Below are 19,534 nucleotides of genomic sequence, written 5' to 3' on the forward strand. Positions count from 1 at the left end.
AATAGCTTCAGGACTTGTTTGTGAGGTTTAATTTAAAAGTCACTAATCAATACATCTCATAAGAACTTTGTAATGAAACACATACCTTTCATCAAAAAGCCACTTTCTAAATAAAAAGCAACATCTCCTTCTGTGACTTGTGCCACATGCAATGAATTCATTCAATTGCATAATCTGGCCTGTGAGTTCTGTATGGGTGTTAGGTTAAACAGTAAAACTTACTCCACTTCTGTCAGATAAGATTTCATCTATGTATGGTTTCTTTGACTTATGTTCTCTAGTTTTTATACTGTAGCTTGAAAAAAGTAAGGTAACCAGAGAGAAACACTAATATTGTGTTTGTGTAGAACATAGACATCACTGATGATAATTACTATGATTCAGGTTGCAAAACACTTTATATTGTATCCTCCTCCTTGTTTTTATACTGTTAAAACTTTCTGAAACATCTTATGTCTGGACTTCTTTTGAAAATGAATATATTTGAGGGCAGATGCAAAATCTACTCAATTGTTTTGTTCCCTCCCTCTCCCCTCCTCCAAGCTAGGAGAGAGTTAAAATAGCTTTCCATCGTAAGAAATTTCTAACTACACGTTTAAAAAAAAAAGGGGGGGGAGAGAGGAAGGGGGAATACATTGACTTGTATTGAGCAAAATGAGACCAACAGCAGAGATGGGACTTCATTCCACTTTAACCCCATTCACTTCTGTGTGACCTGCTCAACTTAATTGGGACCATTTAATTGCTAGTATTAATCATAGGAAAAATTCAATTTAAGAAACTCTTGGGAAAATTAAATGCAAAAAATTCTAATGCAATATAAAATCTGTTGCTCACGTGTATATTTAGTAGTAGCGTTTTTCTGGTTAAATACATGGCTTAATCTGTTACTGCATAATAGAATGTGTACCTTAACCTATGTAGTGTGCAGTTATGTAGACATCACTATGGAAACCTGAACTTTTGCACGTCGAGGCTTTTGATGATTTTAAGGGTTGCATTAAGAGATTTGTGTGCATTTACTGTATATAGATTTTTTTGGAGCAGTACTGATACACATGCCGGTTTCAGTTCAATTACTAATTTAAGATTTGCAAGAGTAGGCAGTAATTTGTTTGAATGGTTGGAAAGTTGATTGAGGCAGTATTTCATCTTGTCTGCAAAGCTTTGCAGACATTTGAAAGGCTGCGCTGTCTTTCTTGGTTTTTTGGAAAAGGGTTTCAGCTGCAGTAATTAACACATTTCTCAATTTTGATGCACCATGTATAAAGTTTTTTATGCCTACAGTATGAAACAAATGTCACCAGAATATATCAATTACCTGTTCCTCTTAAGGATAAATATTTTACTGAAACTAGGGATTGGTGACAGGGTTCAGTAGTAGGAAACCTTGTACTAAACTATTAAAGAAAAGAGGAAAATGTGATAGCAGGATTGAAAATTATACTGTTGTAAGCCAGGATTTGATGTATACAGAGTTTGATCAGTATCACAAAAGTACTGCTAGACCAAAAGGCCAATGTAAATTTTTGACATCGTTTTAAAGTCCAATATTTTCTGAGTCACATGCACTACAATAATATTATTTATGCCATTGGAATGCATAGAATTCCTTCTGTCCAATGATATAATCACTAACCTTAGCTTAATCTTAATATATTAGTGGCTAAATTTTAGGGGGCGGGAAACATGGACAGAAATCTGTCTCACTATTGCACTAGTCCTAGACGAGTTATCTGAAAGGTTATGTTTGTCTCTGAATACTAAGTAGATAAGACTTTTTTTTTAAATATGCATTCTAAGTAATCTTAACTAAGAAATCTTAACCTCAGTTCGATTTGTATTACATTTATTGCAGTAGCCCAAATATCTCCTTGAATTAGGCACTGCACATATACATAGCAAAAGATTGTAAACTCTTCAGGGAAGTGACCATCTAGGAAGAATTTAATTTGAAATTTTTTTTTATTGAAGTCTAGGTTGTTTCATGAGGTACTTTGGCAGCAGAAGGAATATTGACTCACTCATGAATTCAGATACAAGAGTTGAAATTACTATTTACTGCTGATACCAAAGGATTGATTTGGGCTTTCAGAAAAGAAATCCAGTTTTTTCTTCACTTAGAGAGTTCTATACCATTTAAACTTACTCTTTTTTACTCAGTGAGAAATTAGAGGATGTTTAATAATGTATGTGTCTTTTGTTATAAATCTTGCATTAGTTGGCTTGTGAGTTTATGGTACTGCTCTACTGAGCTACAGGCAAGTCTCATCTTACGCAGGGGTTCCGTTCTGCAGTTAGCACGTAAAGCGAAAACTGCGTATAGTAAAACACTCATTGAGTTGAATGGCAGGTGGAATCGCCCGCACTACAGATGCAGTTTTTATATTTTTTCTTTTTTTTTCCTGTTTTTTGCCAACCGCGCAAAGCTGAATTCGCGCATGTTAAATGCGCCTAAGATGTGACTTGCCTGTACTCAAAAAAGTAGTTATCAATAGTTTGCTGTCAAACTTGGAAGACCAACCTAGTGGGGTTCCGCGTGGGGTTGTCCTGGATCCAATACTGTTCAGTATTTTCATTAATGAATTGGAGAGTGTTCATAAAATGTGTGGGTGACACCAAACTGGAAGGGGTTGTTAGCACTTTGGAGGACAGAATTAGAATTCAACACAACCTTGACAAATTGAAGAATTGGTTTGAAATCATCTCGATGAAACTCAATATAGGCAACTGCAAAGTACTACACGCAGGTCAAGTTTATCATCAGTGACTTAGCCAGAGACCAGTGGACCAAAAACAAAATATATTACTGTAAAACTTAAAACTAAATCCAAAACTTTAGAATATGAATATAAATACAAATGTCAAAAGACCATTAAGCCATATATATGCACCATGCCACTTACCTTTTCCTTATTTTATTGGCTGACCATGCAAATAGGGCAATAGGGCAATCACTTCGATCAGATATGTCATTTCCTAATAAATACTCTGTTTTCTAAGAGGTCATAGAAAAAGGACAAAAACATGGAAAGCCATTTTGACCTCAAGTGACAATACAGATTACAACAAAATAAATAATTGCGTAGGTCGTCTGCCTGCTCAGAGTGGCATGGACAAAGGTGGTTGTTTCTTGATGTCAATACATCAGCCTTCTAAGGGTATGTCTCCACTGGGGGAAGGGGACGTGGAACCATGGTTGGCAAGTCTCAGAGCCCCGATGAACTGATTCAGGGCTTTAGCAGGGTTTGGGCTATGGGGCTAAAAATAGCAGTGTAGGCGTTGCTGCTCGGGCTGAAGCCCAGGCTCTGAGACCCACCCCCCTCGCCAGTTTTCAGAGCCTGAGTTCCGCCCCAAGTGGGAAGATCAACCCTCCTATTTTAAGCCTCAGAACGTAAGCCCCATGAACCCAAGTCAGTTGATCTGTGCTTGAAATTTCCTGCTATAGGATTTTTTTTGTGTGTGTTTAAGTGTAGACATAAGTAATCTGACTGCATAAATCGAAAACTGAGAGCTCCTTAACTTGTTATTGGACAAACTGTCTAAATAACTTGCATACCCAGGGCTCTTTTTAACAAAGGGGAACCAAGGAGACATATTTGTAATGGAAATAACTGCCATGTCTAATTGCTTATTAATATCCTCTAATCTCAACTTGATTAGGGATTTCATGTTTTTAAAATAAGTTTAATCATTTTCAATATCGAGAGGCCTAGAGAATGTAAAGAATTCTGAATGTGTTCTAACCAAGGAAATTTACATGAAAAAGCCAGTCTGAGCTGTTCCTCTAAGCATAGCCTGGGCAGGCGTTGTGGAGGCAGAAATTGATATTACGATATTGCAGCAAAGTACTGCACTTAAGGAGGAAAAATCAAGTGCACACGTACAAAATGGAGAATAACTGGCTATGCAGTAGTACTGCAGAAACTATCTGGGGGTTATAGTGGATCCCAAATTGAATATGAATTAACAATGCGATGCACTTGCAAAGAAGGCTAATATCATCATTCTGGGGTGTATTAACAGGAGTATTGTATGTAAAACATGGGAGGTAATTGTTCCACTTTACATGGCACTGGTGAGGCCTCCCCTGGAGTATTGTGTGCTGATTTGGGCACCACGCTTTTAAAAGGATATGGACAAATTGGAGAAAGCCCAGAGGAGAGTAACAAAAATGATAAAAAGTTTTGAAAACCTGGCCCATGAGGTCATGTTTATTCTTGAGAAAAGAAGATTGAGGTTGAACCTGACAAGTCTTCAAATACGTGAAGGGCTGTTACAAAAAGGATGGTGATCAATTGTTTTCGATGTCCACAGAAAGTAGGACAAGAAGTAACCAGCTTAATCTGCATCAAAGGAGAGTTAGGTTAGAAATCAGGAAAAACTTTCTAAATATAACAATAGTTAAGTGCTGGACTAGGTTACCAAGGGAGGTTGTGGAATCCCTGTCACTGGAGGTTTTTAAGAACAGGTTATACAAACACCTGTCAGAGTAGTCTAGGTATTCTTGATCCTGCCTCGGGTAGGTGGGATGTGGACTAGATCACCTCTTGTAGTCCGTTCCAGTCGTACATTTCTATGATTCTATATTTCATCTTATGAAACTATACTTTGTGTTGACAAATTAAAATATTATCTTTGGTGATGTTAGAAACTAGAGGAAAATATTTAGGTTTTGTTATAACTTCTGCATACTTTGTACTGTTAAACCTCTCAGAGAATGAACAGCCCCCCAAAAAAATCTCTAATTGAGTAAGAAGAATTTTCTGGTTCCCAAAAGAAATATTTGGTAGACTATCTGCCCATGTAGATACTAGGAGGCAAATAGATGAATCAACGACAGCTAAAGATATCAAATAAGGATCCAACATCTGTGGCAAAAACTGACAGTTTATGCTTTGTCATAAGTCATCTATTCTAGCTAGAGATCCTCAGTAACAAGTAATGAACCACCAAGCCTGCAAAAACTACCAACAAAAGTTTTTGTGTAAAAATTATAGTTCAGTGGCTTTGGAAGTTCTTTTAACGTAATGAAAGATGTGACCAGTGGGTAAGACACAAAGCCAGGTGCAAGAGACAAACAATAATTTTGAGGTTTAAAAGGCTGGTCCATATCTAATGGCCTCTTACAGCCAGAGCATAAACTAGCGAAGGAGAAGAGGGCTTCTCTCATGTGACAGACTGGTTCCTCCATCTAAACTCAATGAGCGAGTGACTTAAGAATTCACTCTGATTGGGTTCCGTAGAAAGGATTACATTCTCTCCAGCTGGACCAGTCATTACCACCGAGCTGGAGGTTTTTTTGGTCAGATGCGTAACTGAATCGAGATCCAGCCTCCCAGAGGCTATACATGCTGCCCACTTGCAGCATCTTCTGTAGCTGGGAATAAAACACTGAGTGGGTTTTTAAATGCTGGTCTCTTGTGCGAGCCCTATTGTGCTGAAAATGTATGCCAACTGCTGTTATGATTTACAATGGAAGCTGCATAAAAGTATTGACTCAGTCATCTCCTGCTTCTGTGATGTTTACTGATTCATAAGTTATGGTTTGCAATTAGCTTAGATCTGGGAGCACAAAAGAACCTTTCTGGCAATTTACTTCACTGCAAAGTCAGCATTAAAAAAGTTAGTCCTGCATATTGTTTTTCTGTAGCTGTATCTTTGGTACTTAATAGTGACTGCAGTGCAAATAAAATATCATTGATAGTTTCCTTATAATACAATTTGTTCCTTTTTTATAGACTGAAAAGCAGTGTTGGGCTTCAGCAATGATGCCACTGCTGACATATATTAGACCAGGGGTGGCCAACCTGTGGCTCCGGAGCCACATGCGGATCTTCAGAAGTTAATATACGGCTCCTTGTATAGGCACCAACTCTGGGGCAGGTGCCAACTTTCCAATGTGCTGGGCGGTGCTCACTGTTCAACCCCTGGCTCTGCCACGGGCCCTGCTCCCACTCCACGCCTTCCCGCCCCCTCCCCCGAGCAAGGCCGGCTTTTGGCCAATGCCTCCGATTCCCAGGAATCAGACCCTGTGCCTAAGAGCGCCCCGCACCTTAGGCGCCTTTTTAATTTTTTAACATTTTTTCACTCACCCGGCACCCACGGAGGGGAGTCCGGGTCTTCAGCATTTTGGCGGTGGGGGGTCTTTCGGTGCCACCAAAGACCCGGAGCAGACCCACCGCCGCCGAAGTGCCACCAGAGCCTCAGACCGCTGCCAGGTATTCGAATCGGGCCCCACAGTTTATATAGCCAGCCCTGCCCCCAAGCCTGCCATGCCCTCGCTTTTCCCGCTCCGAGCCTCCTGCATGCCACAAAACAGCTGATCAGGAGGTGTGGGGAAGGAGGGGAAGGCGCTGATTGGTGGGACTGCCAGTGGGCGGGAAGTGCTGGGAGCCAGGGCAGAGCTGTTGCGGGGCTGCTGACATATTACTGTAGCTCTTTGACAATGTACATTGGTAAATTCTGGCTCCTTCCTTCTCAGGCTCAGGTTGCCCACCCCAGTAGTAGACTAATTATTCAGTCACATCAAATAGGTCCGTAAAGAGTGAGTTGTCTCTGTGCAAATATGTACATGTATTTGGATGCATTTTCCACAGCTTTTAAAAGCTCATTTATTAGGACATCTGTTTTACTGCCCATGTAGCTGCTACTTTACTTAGCCATTGTGAAACAAGGCTGTTTTCTGCCCTCTTTCTTTAAGCCCTGCATTTGAAAACTTTATATCCAGGGTTGATGTGCTGTAGGCTGCCTCAGGGAAGCTTAATATTCTATCATGAGAACCCTCATGTTTATGGGAAAGGTGTCAGTGTGCAGCTATTCTAGGTGCTGATGCATAGGGGTAAATATTGTGAGATACTCAAGTAATGAGTATTTTGGTGTCCATCTCATGTATAACGTTCATCTATATTAGAGGATAGTAACACTACAATGCACCAAAGCCACCCAGTCACCCTTATACTGAAGAAACTGTGACATTAATTTGACCTATATGAAAGCAGTTGATAGTTTCAATTCAGTTCCTACAAGATATGTCCATATCATCCCCAGAAAAATCTATTTATGCCCGTCCTGCTAATTGGCACACTTGCTGCAGTTCTGCAGAAGCATGTATCGAATTGGTGTGGAGAATAAATGATCCCATTAATCTTACAGGTAAACCAGAGTCAAAGCTTATTGACAGAGCAGCATAGGGAAGCTTGAATTTCAATGCCATATCTTTTCTGTGGCTAGCGTTTTCCAGAATTTTCAATTTTGGGACCTTTTAAATGACAAGTACAGTTCAATAAAAATAAGTAAATAAAACAGGAGATTTTGTTGAAGAATAAAAACATCTGTGTTCAAATTTTGGAAAGTTTGAGAGTTTCCTACCAGATTTCCAATCTGTTGATTTCCACCCTCCCCCTCGAATAGGTTTGCCAGATTTTTGTGCAATCAGTTTTTTGACCTAGTCTGACATTGTTACCTTCACTTGTTAGAAAGCTAGGAGCAGTATGTAAGCATGTAAGAGTTGTGCTGTTACTTACCTACTATAGGTTTAGCTTAGTTTTGAGTATTCTATCAGTAACTTTGTGCCCAATCCCACAACCCTGATTTCTGTGAGGAATCCTTAACCATGACAAAAATCAACGTACTTGTTGCATCTCATGTCCAAGGCAGGGTTTTCACAATTCATCTAAGCAGGGAAAGGTTTTACTTTCTCAAGCAATATCTGTTCTAGCTGAGAAAGAAATAAAAATGGAGTCTGTTCACTTACCAGATTGTGCTGAGGAGGAGGGAGGGCGTTTAGCTGTTCTCCATGTTATAACACAATGGCAGATTACAGTACTTCTCAAAGTTGAATCCAGTTGCTCAGCAAACAATAAGGGAAGGCCTGTTTGATTCTCATCATATACCTCTAAAGGGAAAAGACAACCAGAGTAGGCCTAGCTTTAAATATAGCTTCAGCCTATTGCATGGTCTCTCCTACTGTTCTAGAAATTGTCATAACACAATGAAGAAAACAATTTTAGTAAACCTAAATGACTGGTTTCTGCCAGGGGCGGCTCTAGGGATTTTGCCACCCTAAGCACAGTAGGCAGGCTGCCTTCCGCAGCTCGCCTGCAGAGGGTCTGCTGGTCCTGCGCCTTTGGTGGACCTCCCGCAGGCATGCCAGCAGCAGGTCCTCCAAAGCCGCGGGACCAGCGGACCTTCCGCAGGCAAGCTGCAGAAGGCAGCCTGCCTGCCGCCTTCAAGGCACCAGCAGAGCACCACCAGCGACTTGCTGCCCCAAGCACGCGCTTGGCGTGCTGGGGCCTGGAGCCGCTCCTGGTTTCTGCCGTGAGATTGATTTCCAACTGAGGAGCCTTATTGGCTCAGGCAGGATGTTCTTTTATATTTCTGTTTGCAGAAAACTAACAGAACCTCCAGACTGTGCATTACTGAAGTGACATTACAGTATTATCAATAAACATTAAACTGCAGCTTAATGTGTGGCAGAACTTAGCTCTTGGCAAAGGTCAGAGCCTGCATTCTGGCACCAGCATGAGTTCCAGATGCAAACTAATGTGCCGGTGACTCAATTTCCACTTTCTCCTTTACTCACTTTACAGATTAGCTTCCCAGTACTGACAGTCCTTGTTCACATGCCCTTTCCAGCAATGTTTCCAGACCAGATGCTTCACCTAAAAATAAGACACAAATGTCTGAGGTATATAAATAAAGGGGAGCTTCTACCTGCTGTTCCAAGTTTGCAAAGTACTGATATTTTTAATCTGTAGAAGCTAAAATTTTCTTATAGTACCAGTTAAATTTTCTGTAATTTTCCAGTTACTGAACTTCAAGGTAGATTAAAAAGAAGCTCGGTTCTGCCACAAAGATACTGCAGGTTCCTGTGTTGCTCTTTTTGACATCATAACCTTTTTCTGTTCACTGCAAAATGAAGAGCTGCCTATGAAATGTGAGTGCACCTGACCATCCCTGTCCAGGGACAAAGGTGACATTTTATCAGTGCTGCAAAGACTTCTGTCAACAACTTTTCTGGTGTTGGTTACTATTGTCCCTACCATTGAAGTCCATTGCGCTCCATTTTATCACACATAGAAATCAGTTTCTCTAGTCCTTGTAACTTGGCCAGCTCATTGACACACTGCAGCTTTTTCACTGTATTTGAGACAGCCTTTATCTTGGGTTGTGCATTATCTGGTTCACCAGGTAGCTCTGAGCATGCCTTTTTCAAGGATTTGTAATTGAGCTTTTACTTCCTACCCCACCTTCTGTAGAAAGAAAGAAAGAGAATGAGGAAGGGTGGTGATTTCCTTGTTGTTATCCCTCTACACAACATTGAGGTTCCCCTGCAGCATGGGACCTGATCAACTGAAGTCTTATGACCGCCAGGGGAAGGCCCGTCTAATAAACAGCTCTGTGCTGGAGACTGTCACCTTTTTATGAATGGCTGCTAAAGGGATGACCTTTGACTGTTCGAAATGATAGTCACAGAAGCAAGAGGCAGCTTGCTGTCCACATAGATACATTTGGGGTGTTCAATTACAGGAAGAAATGTGCTGTCTCATGGAATTTCTGTTGCATCATTCCTCTTCCTTTTTCTCCTATGGTGCCTTCTTTCCCTTGGGGTCTTAACTCCCAAACAGATGATTTATCTTCTCATTGGGATCTCTACTCTGCCCTCTTCCATATATCTTTTCCCCTTATACACGTCTTTCTTTCTCTCCCCTACTCTCTACTGTTGCCTCATAGTTAGGGCCCTACCAAATTCACAGTCCATTTTGGTCAATTTCAGTGTCATAGGATTTTAAAAATTGTAAATTTCATGATTTCAGCAATTTAAATCTGAAATTTCATGGTGTTGTAACTGTAGGGGTCCTGACCCCAAAAGGAGTTTCAGGGGGGTTGCAAGGTTATTGAACGGGGAGGAGGTTGCGGTACTGCTACCCTTACTTCTGCGCTGCTGCTGATGGCAGTGGTGCTGGGCAGCTGAAGAGCGGTGGCTGCAGGCCGGCTGCCCAGCTCTGAAGGCAGAGCTGTTGCCAGCAGCAGCACAGATGTAAGGGTGGAATGGTATGGTATTGCCACCCTTACTTCTGTGCTGCTTCAGGTAGGGCACCTCCTTCAGAGCTGGGTGCCCAGCCAACAGCTGCTGCTCTCCATCCGCCCAGCTCTGAAGGCAGCGCAGAAGTAAGGATGGCAATACTGCAACCCTCTAAAATAACCTTGGAACCCCCTGCAAATCCCTTTTGGGTCAGGTCCCACAGTTTGAGAAATGCTGGTCTCCCCCATGAAATCTGTATAATAATGGTAAAAGCACACACAAGAGCAAATGTCATGGTCCGTGATGTGTTTTTCATGGCTGTGAATTTGGTAGGGCCATATAGAAAGTTCATGGCTGGGTGACTGGATTGTGACCATTAAGAGTAGCTTGTCTGTGTCTTCTCCTTCCACCTTCTGTTTTTCTTTTCCCGACAACTGCTGTGTTATACCCACCTCCTGTTGAATGGTGGGAAACGATTGTCCTTCCTTGCTATGTGTAGGTGATGGGCACCTTGTAAGGTGAAGACAGCGCCTCTACATTTTTTTAAAGATGAAACGATTACTGCTGCTAACTACTAAAATGGATTCTATCTGTACAGTAACTAAAGCGACTGGTTAAATTTCACTAAGTGCCAGAATGAAAATCACAGCACTTAGCATCATGGCACTGGTATTAACTCTGTCTAGCCACAGAAGGCTATAGCATCATCGGCTGTAGCAGAAAATAATGTATTGGTAAGGAAAGGAGAGCAGTGTATTCTAGAAAAGAAAGTATAGTACCAGGTTCTTTCTGGAGCTTTGAATGAAACAATAAACTAACTTGAGTAGAAGAAGCAGATTTTGTTCCAAGTAGTCACAGAACCACCTTTGGCTGATTTAACCGGGGGAAACAGCTAAAATGTCCCAACCCAACTCTCACACCCTGTCTCTCCAGCTCCCGACATAAAGGCCTTGCAGAATGTGAGCTCTGCAGCTTTTTGGGGCAGGATAGAAGAGCTACTGTGTGTTGTGGCACAGTCTTTTTAGGGCATGAAGAGCTTGTGTTTAATCATTTAAATTATTCCTATTTAAACATTACAAAACAGCACTGAGAACCTGCTGTAAACTGCAGCCTGCCAGTCTGCTCTACACCCAGCTGCTTGGAGCACTATCTGCCAAAGGGGAGGGTGACCTTTGGTCTCTGCAGTCACACCTGCCCCCATCCTTACATAAATAACAGCTACCCCACACCCTCTGTGTGATTCCCCTCCTTTCATGGCCATGTGTGTGCGCGCCTTTGTACATTCTGAGGTTTGAATTAGGCCCCAGGAGTTTATTGAATTTTAAAAGCTAAGGCAACTCTTGTTTCTCTTTAATTCTCTTTTTTTTTTTTTGCCAGGGACATCATCTTTCAGGCCAGTGCTTTATTTGTGTGAGATGATAAAACATAGTCAACATTCAAGAAGCACTCCCAGTGCTACCCTGGCAGACTGCCTTCATTTCTTGTTTGTTGTCTTTAGTTAAATGAAAGTAGTGTGACTGAAATGTTACTAGATGGCATATAAATAGAGGGTCTTATCCAACTTCCCCTGGAGTTAGTGGGAATTGGATAAGCCCAGAAGGAAAGAGAATAAGGCCTTATTATTGAAAAGACACCCAATACACTAGATAACAAAACTATCTTACTGTAATAGTATGCATCTAATACTAGTATGGCATCAGGTGTATTGGGCATTTTTATCCATTCTGTTTTGTATTTTGTTTGTATTTGTTTTATATTTTGAGTGTTAATTTTACGGATTCTGAAAAGGAGACGTTAATACTGACTAGTGCAATGACTAATACTCTTGTAGTATGTGATGTGCATTTTCTTAGGCATACACATAGGAGCAAAACCTGTCCCCAGAGCACAACCTAAGTAGTCAAACTGTAAACTGGGAAGTTCTTCAGGGGAGGAAGAAATGAATCCTGCTTTCCTAGGTCCCGGAGTGGCAGCACTGTAGCTGGTTGCCTGGGATGCTTGTGGATGAAGCAAGGAGGACCATCTTTGAAAGTCTGGGACAAAAATCTAGGCTGGGATTTTGGCACTGCAGTGCCATTGACTTTCAGTGAGGGGTGGGCATGTCAGTCTCTTAGACTCCTTTTGAAAATCCTGGCCTTAAGGGACAATTTTAAAAAATGAAGACTCAAGCTCTTCCTGCAAAAAAAGTGCAAAAATCTACTTGCAGTTTCACACTTCCTCCCTACCATTATTCATTAAAATTAACTAATTACACCCAGCAGATAAAGACTTAGCCTTACATATGCACAATTGCATTAATTGCACACACTAGCATGTTTTCATGTCTTTTTTTTTTTTTTTTTTTTTGCATGGGGACATACTTTTGAAAATTCATCCCATATTTGCACATCAGAATACAATATGGTCAGTCGTCGATTACTGCACTTAAGTTACTCTGAATTGTGTGCAGGTGCAATCTTGTTACGGGTGTTCCCTCACACATAACATTTAACTTAAGCCAAATGAAGAAAACAATGGTACTTCAGCATAATAAATAATAGGCTACATAGTCAAAGTAATGACTGTTTGTTTGTAAGCCAGGATGAGTGAAACAGGAAAAACTTGACAATATATTGATCATAGTATAACCTGATCACATTGGTGGGAGGCTAAGATGTCAGTTTTTTCTTTTCTTTTGTACTAAACTGAAGTAGGGGATATAATGAGTATTGTTTGGACGGTTTAGCCTTTTATGTTATGTGGGGGTGCTATTATGCTCGTCACTGCATTTAATGTTTAATTTAAAAATTAAGGACACCGCAGGAAATTCTTCTCCCAGTTACATCAGGTGAAAACTGGAATATCTCTTCTGATGACAATGAAGTTACTCCAGATTTATCCTGATGTAACTTTGAGCAGGATTTGGCCTATGGTGTTCAGAAAAAGCATCATTTCTTCCTGATAGCTCTTTATTTAATGCCACCCAACCAACAGAAATGTGTGGATAAGGCACATTAGTTGTATGTGAGTACATTTCGCTAACAAGGAATCAGCCATATTTGCACTTGTTGACTTAAAAAGTATAGCTCTGAAGAAGTAGGGAGTGGGGGAAACAAGTTGTAAAATAGTACAAAAATGTAAGAGCTGAAGTTTGTAGGGCTTTTTTTCCCCCTATGTAATTTGCTTTTGTGTTCATTGTACCCCCCCCTGTATTTCCAGTAAAGGGTTACCTTCGAGTTCAACGTTCACCCTAGAAGACAGTGCCATCTACTTGACTTCAGAACAGAGCACACTGGAAATGGAAAATGATAATGCTTCAGTTTTGGATGTCTATTTAGTAAGTTATCAGACTGTATTGCTTTCATTTCTTAATTTATGATTTCTTCTAGTTTTATTTATTTAAGATCACAGTAGTCCCACTGAAATATTCCAAGTATTTAAACTTAAGCACATGCTTAAGTACCCCGCTGAATCAGGATCTTAAAGAATTCAGATGTTCACTAAGTGATTATTCACTGTTGTATTCTTCAAGAAATATGCCAAAACATTTCTCTACATACCCTAGTAACAATAATTGTTTTACAATCTTGTGGAAAAGCACTTCTCTTTTTACTTCTCACGTTGAACTTTTCTTAGTGTTGCAGCTTAGTTTTCTGAGACTGAAAACTATCATTTCTGTATGTAAATACTTGTGAAGATGAAAACAAGTGGTTTTGCACAGCTGGACTTAAAATAAACAGTGGTTCCTTTCTCACTCTTAATGACGCTGCTCTGGCTGCAGAAGTATGTTTAAGTTACAGCTTTCCTCTTTTGCTGTGGTTCCCAGTGAGTAGTCTGTGTGTTGCTGTATAGCAAATTTCATTTTTTGAAGTGAGAAACTCCTTTATAAGCCCACAGTTTGGATTATCTACATGTGTGTCTGTGCAGTCCTGCTTTTAAATAACTCTGATCACTATGTTTAGGATTTTCAAGGCCCAAAGGCATCCAAATCCAATTGGATTTAAATAGGGATTTGGACAGATCTCTCTTTCAGGTCCGTTTGGAAATCCCAGCATGAAGACAGCATTTTGTAATAAAATCAGTACTTGCTGTCTCTCCTCCTGACACCCAAATACATTCAATTTTATGTGGTGATATTGTGTTGGGTCTATTTTTCTAGGGGGGTTGTGTTTTTAAAATAGAAATTTCCTCAAAAATGGAGCAGGCAAAAGATTAATAGGGTGAAGGCAAGAGGTTTTTATGTGAAACTTTGGCATGAATTACAGTGGAGAAAAAAGGAAAATATCTGTGATTAGAATGAAAAATCTCAAAAGGTGACAATCATTTAGCACTTAGAAAAGGATTATCCTAGGATTCTGTTTTTCCTGATGTCTCATGGTTCCTGGCTTTCTTGTCCTACAGGATCCAGTAGGCCTGTTACAGTGGTTTGTGTTTCAGATCCCCATGCTGTCCTTGCACTTGACATGTGCTATCACACACAACATGTTCTATCTCCTGAGTAGTTTTCAAGCCATGCAAAACTGAGTGTGTCAAACACCTTTAATAATCCAATTTAATTTAATAATCCAACCCACGTAACAGTCATTGCTCCCCCCTTCAGTACCAGTTGCAAGCAGCCAGTGCTCACGTGTGTGTGTGTGTGTGTGTGTGTGTGTGTGTGTGTATATATATATATATAGAACTGGTTTAACTGACAATTTTGTGTCCATCAAGCAAGCCATTACACTCTGCTCTACTCTATTTGTATAAATCAGCCTTGTTGCTAGTTTGTAGTTGATATTAATATTCACCACCAATGGAGCACTTGCTAAGGTTGGAAATCAGGGGAAATGGAGGTATAAAGAGCAGTTACAGGGATCTTCTCTTCCCTTCATTCCCTCCCAAAAAATCCAGCCTAGATTAAACATTTTATTTTGCTTAGAAAACTATAATATGCTTATTTTTAATTATTTCCTTAGCACAAATGCTAGTGGACATGTAAATAAAGTAAACCCCAAAATAAAGATCACAGTCTAAAAGAAAGATGCACAAAAGACAGAATGTCCTGGGAAATCCAGTGGTGGGAATAACTTAGTTTGGATTTAATTAAAGTGATAAACTTTCTCATTATGACTCTCTCAGATATGTATTTTTAGATTTATTGAAACACAGAGTGGGTGAAGTAATATATTTTATTGGACCAACTTCTGTTGGCGAAAGACAGGCTTTTGAGCTTACACAGAACTCTTCTTCAGGTCTGCGAAAGGCACTCAGTGTCACAGCTAAATACAAGGTGGAATAGATTGTTTAGCATAAAGAGTTAACGTGTTGTAAGTGACCATTCACGGTGACGATAACACATTTCATCACTTTGCCTCTGGGTGAATATACAAAACTGATTAAAACACTAAATGTATTGATCAGTGTGAACAGCAATGTAAATAAAATCCTACCCCTTAGAGAAGACTGTGTACACAGCACGCTGCCCCTCAGGCAAAAGCCTGGACAAATAGGAAGAAACTGTGCCCTGAAGGTCATCAAGCTTTTGTTCTACTATAAAAGAGTTATGGAGACAAGGTTATGTCACCTAACTGATAGGAGTCTGAGGTCATGTCTCTGGTGAAGACACACTATGCCAGCATAAAATAACCACCTCCCCAAGCGGCAAAAGTTTCTCTCCCGCCAACAGCGCTAGCCACACAAGTTGGTGTACTGATGTTGCTCAGGGTGTAGTTAATCATCCCCCGGAGCGACATAAATCATGCTGACATAGGCTATAGTGTAGACAGCCTTATTCTGCATCTGCCACTACTTCAAAAAAATCAAATGGATGTCCCAGATCAGCAGGTGTCTTGTGACTTTGTATGCTGGAGGAAGGAAGGGTCAGTGACGCAGTCTGTGTGCACAAGTCTTTTACTTCTGAAGACCTCATTAGATCATCATATATAGTTTGAAACAATGGTAAATCTGTGATTAGAATAAGGCTCAGAACTGAAGTAGCAGTGATATGTTTTCAGCTTAATTCACAGCTGGTAGATCGGAGTGCACTTCCATTTTCTGTATTTTGGATCATGATTAAATGGTTTTCATGAACAAAGCACCTAAGCTGGTCATTCTAATCATGCATTTCCTAGGAAAACTAGACAAATCAAAGATGACTACTTTCAGATGGATTTAAGCATCTGTTGAACATCATCATAGAAGAAATTGACATAAGTCAATCATTAATGGAAAACCTGTTTAAATGTCATTTAAAGGTTATCTTGTTAGCAGGCTGGTTAATAATCCTTATCAATGGTTTTGTTGCAAGGCAAGCGTCTAAAACCTTATCTGTTAGATATTATAATGTGCAATACTTTAACTTCATTTCAGTAACTCCATTGCCTTACTCCTCTTGCTTTGAAGTGCTAAGCTTCTTAAGGAATATTAAGGACTTCAGTAAAATAAGATCAGTCATGTCTTTATCCTATAAATGAGGAAAACAGTAAAATAAAATCGACTCACCACCTACAGGGAGGGCAGAGTATCTAGCTCTGAACAATGTCATGTATAACACATAATTTAGATGGCTGGGTAAACTTGGGGTTTTTTGGTAGAAATTAAAGAGTTTGTTGCAGATAGGAGCTCTTGTTTATTGGGTGTTGTATTAATGGACAGCTTCTGGAACTGCACTCTTCCATCATAGAAACAGGTGTACATAATCCTGCAAATGTCGTCTTGACTGTTTTTGCCATCTGTATCTCCAAGCAGTTGCCATGCCCTGCCAAGGAGATTTCAGTCCAGAATAGGAGTAATCCAATCTGCAGGTTTGAGGTGCTGCTTACATGCCATAGAAAGGTAAAGGGATTTACACAGACAAATGTATAGACCACACCCACCTGGAAACTCCTTATATGGCTTCTGTTGTTAAAAGCCTCCAGAGTATTTCATGGATTTTGTGGGGAAGCCAAAATCAGGACAGAGAACTTCCATTTTATATTCTTTCTTATTGCCATTTGTTTTTTGGCCTTTGTATATGGGCATCAGCCAGCAGAAATTCATTCATTGCTACTGGACCTGATTCTCATCTAATTTTAAACTGGCGTGGAGTTACTTGGTTCATGCCCGTGCTAGTGTAAGATCAGAATTGGGTCTGCTATGTCTCGTATATATTACATGTTGCACTGTGAATGCCTGTGACAAACTACCAATATTGGGGATTGCTAAGGAAGTGTAGTGCCATACTCCTGCAGTCACTTTTCCTGGAAGTCCATTGCTGACCAAAGTCCTGGTTAGTTTCACTCGGCGTTAGAGGCTGTTGTTTCTTAAACTCTTAAATCTGGGTAGAAATGGCAACAATGCTCTCTTGCAGCTGCTGTTCTGAACATATGGGGGGCGTGGGGGTGGGGAAGACGACCTTGAAAGCACATTAATGACAAAATGTTAAGGTGACCATATTTTCAAAACTGAAAACCAGGAAAATTGTGATGACATATTTTCAAGTTGTGAAAGACACAGAAAAGGACACTTAAAAAAATATGTTAATGTTGTTACTGCCAGCTTCTGACTTGGAGTAGAGGATTTTTTCCACTAGCTTATCATTATGAGTTAATTATCATGAAATATTGAACAAGTGTCATTTAACATTATTTCTCTGAGCAAAAGAACGACTTTGACAGTGTCTACATCATTGTTTTTCTTTTCACTCCAAACACTAGTCATTACTCTGAACCCTCGTTCCACTGAATTGTTCCTAGTAAATAAAACAAATTCCACATTATATAACTATTTTATGAACAAATATGTTGTGACTATAAAAAAGCCAAATATGTTGATGATTGTAGTGGGGGAAAAAACATGCATTCAGGTGTCATAAAAGAAGATCCTGAGACTCCAGGACATTACATGAAAAATTGGGACATATGATCACTTTAATTGGTGTCCTGCTTCACATTAAAATGCTTTTGTAAGACTTGACTGTAAAGCAGTGCTGGTTATTTATTTTCCTGTTAAACCCTTTTAGTCCAGATACTAAATTAATCAAATGTAGAATTTATTAATAATACAGGACTAAGCCTGCTTCATGCAGAATAAGTTCAGGGCAATCTCAGTGGTTTCCAAATAGTCAAGTAGTGTAAGAATGGTGGGTTGACGTCAGATGGCTAAAGAGTATGTTTTCAATTAATTATTTTGAACTTATAAATCATAAAGACTTTTTAAAATTAAAGACTCCAGAAAAATAGAGGCATTTGTATGAAATCTATGAATTTTTAATAGCTAATTTATACATATTTAAAATATTGGTGTGCTTTTTTCTTATGGAAGATGCAGTTAATTAGTAAAGCAAATAATATAATGAAGGTAAATTTTCTTGCTAAAAAATGTTAAATATAAATATATATTTATTATTAACTATGAACAAAGCAACAAAATATGAGATAATCAAAACGTTCTTATATAACTATAAAAATATAGAGAACAAGCACAACAAAATAGTTTAATCCCTCCTTAAAATATCCTTGTTTCTCCTTTCCTCATCTGATAGGACCAGTGATGCTGGGAGTTTCTATTTGCCAAACACTCTGCATAGTCCAAATAACAACCTCCATTATCTTTATCTTCGCACAGAACCCATTCTGAGTAGTATAATAATTTCTTCCAGCAATACAACAGTGTCATACAAATGTTGTGGAATTTACTTGATTTTATAAATACTGTGCTTTATTGTATGCTTTGAAAATAAAGGTAAATCCTTTAGCACATAAGCTTTGTAATAAACCTCTGGCTTGTTTGTTTTTCTAACTAATCCTTTATTTTCAACGCTTGTATTGTATACTCAAAACTTGATTAAAATTTGAATATACACTGTGTAGCATTATGCCTTAAATGATGTATGGAGTCACATACTATGTGCACATAGAATCATAGAACTGGAACTGACCTTGAGAGGTCTTCTAGTCCAGACCCTACACTCAAGGCAGGACTAAGTATTATCTAGACCATTCCTGACAAGTGTTTGTTCAACCTGCTCTTAAAAATCTCCAATTATGGAGATTCCACAACCTCCCTAGGCAATTTATTCCACTCTTTAACCACCCTGACAGTTAAGAAGTTTTTCCTAATGTCCAACCTAAACTGCCCTTGCTGCAATTTAAGCCCATTGCTGCTTGTCCTAACCTCAGAGGTTAAGAACAATTTTTCTCCTCCTTCTTGTAAACACTTCTAGTTGAAACTTATCATGTCCCTCTTACATTCTCTTTCTTCTCCAGATTAACAACCAATTTTTTCAGCTTCCCTCACGGTTGATGTTTCTAGACTTAATCATTTTTTTCGTCTCTGGACTTCTCCAATTGTCCACGCCATTCTGATGGCGCGCCCAGAACTGAACACAATAGTCAGTTGAGCCATCACACAGAGTAGAGCGAGAAGAATTACTTCTCTCATGTCTTTGCTTAAATAATCCTCGCTTAATCATTCCAGAATGAATGTTTGCTTCTTTTTTTTTGGACAGCGTTCCTGTTTTGACATCATGTTAGCTTATTGGTCACTATGACCCCCAGATCCCTTTCC

The 19,534-nt window shown here is 39.6% G+C and overlaps 1 protein-coding gene and 1 long non-coding RNA gene across 2 annotated transcripts in view; one reads left to right on the top strand and one right to left on the bottom strand.

Moving 5' to 3' along the window:
* The window catches only part of PIP5K1B (phosphatidylinositol-4-phosphate 5-kinase type 1 beta), a 168,010-nt gene that overhangs the window by 141,381 nt on the left and 7,095 nt on the right, over window positions 1-19,534 (top strand). Inside the window, exon 14 of the mRNA XM_032801803.2 lies at window positions 13,226-13,343. Coding sequence (XP_032657694.1) covers window positions 13,226-13,343 — 118 coding nt within the window. The remainder of the gene's footprint in view (window positions 1-13,225; window positions 13,344-19,534) is intronic.
* Window positions 2,762-8,659, bottom strand: LOC142047061 (uncharacterized). Its single transcript, XR_012656205.1, has 3 exons — window positions 8,585-8,659; window positions 7,757-7,897; window positions 2,762-4,346 (listed from the first exon to the last, which is right to left on the bottom strand). It is a non-coding gene; the product is annotated as an uncharacterized LOC142047061 (long non-coding RNA).

This window comes from Chelonoidis abingdonii, chromosome 6 (genome assembly GCF_003597395.2).
Source record: "Chelonoidis abingdonii isolate Lonesome George chromosome 6, CheloAbing_2.0, whole genome shotgun sequence".
Lineage (NCBI taxonomy): Eukaryota > Metazoa > Chordata > Testudines > Testudinidae > Chelonoidis > Chelonoidis abingdonii.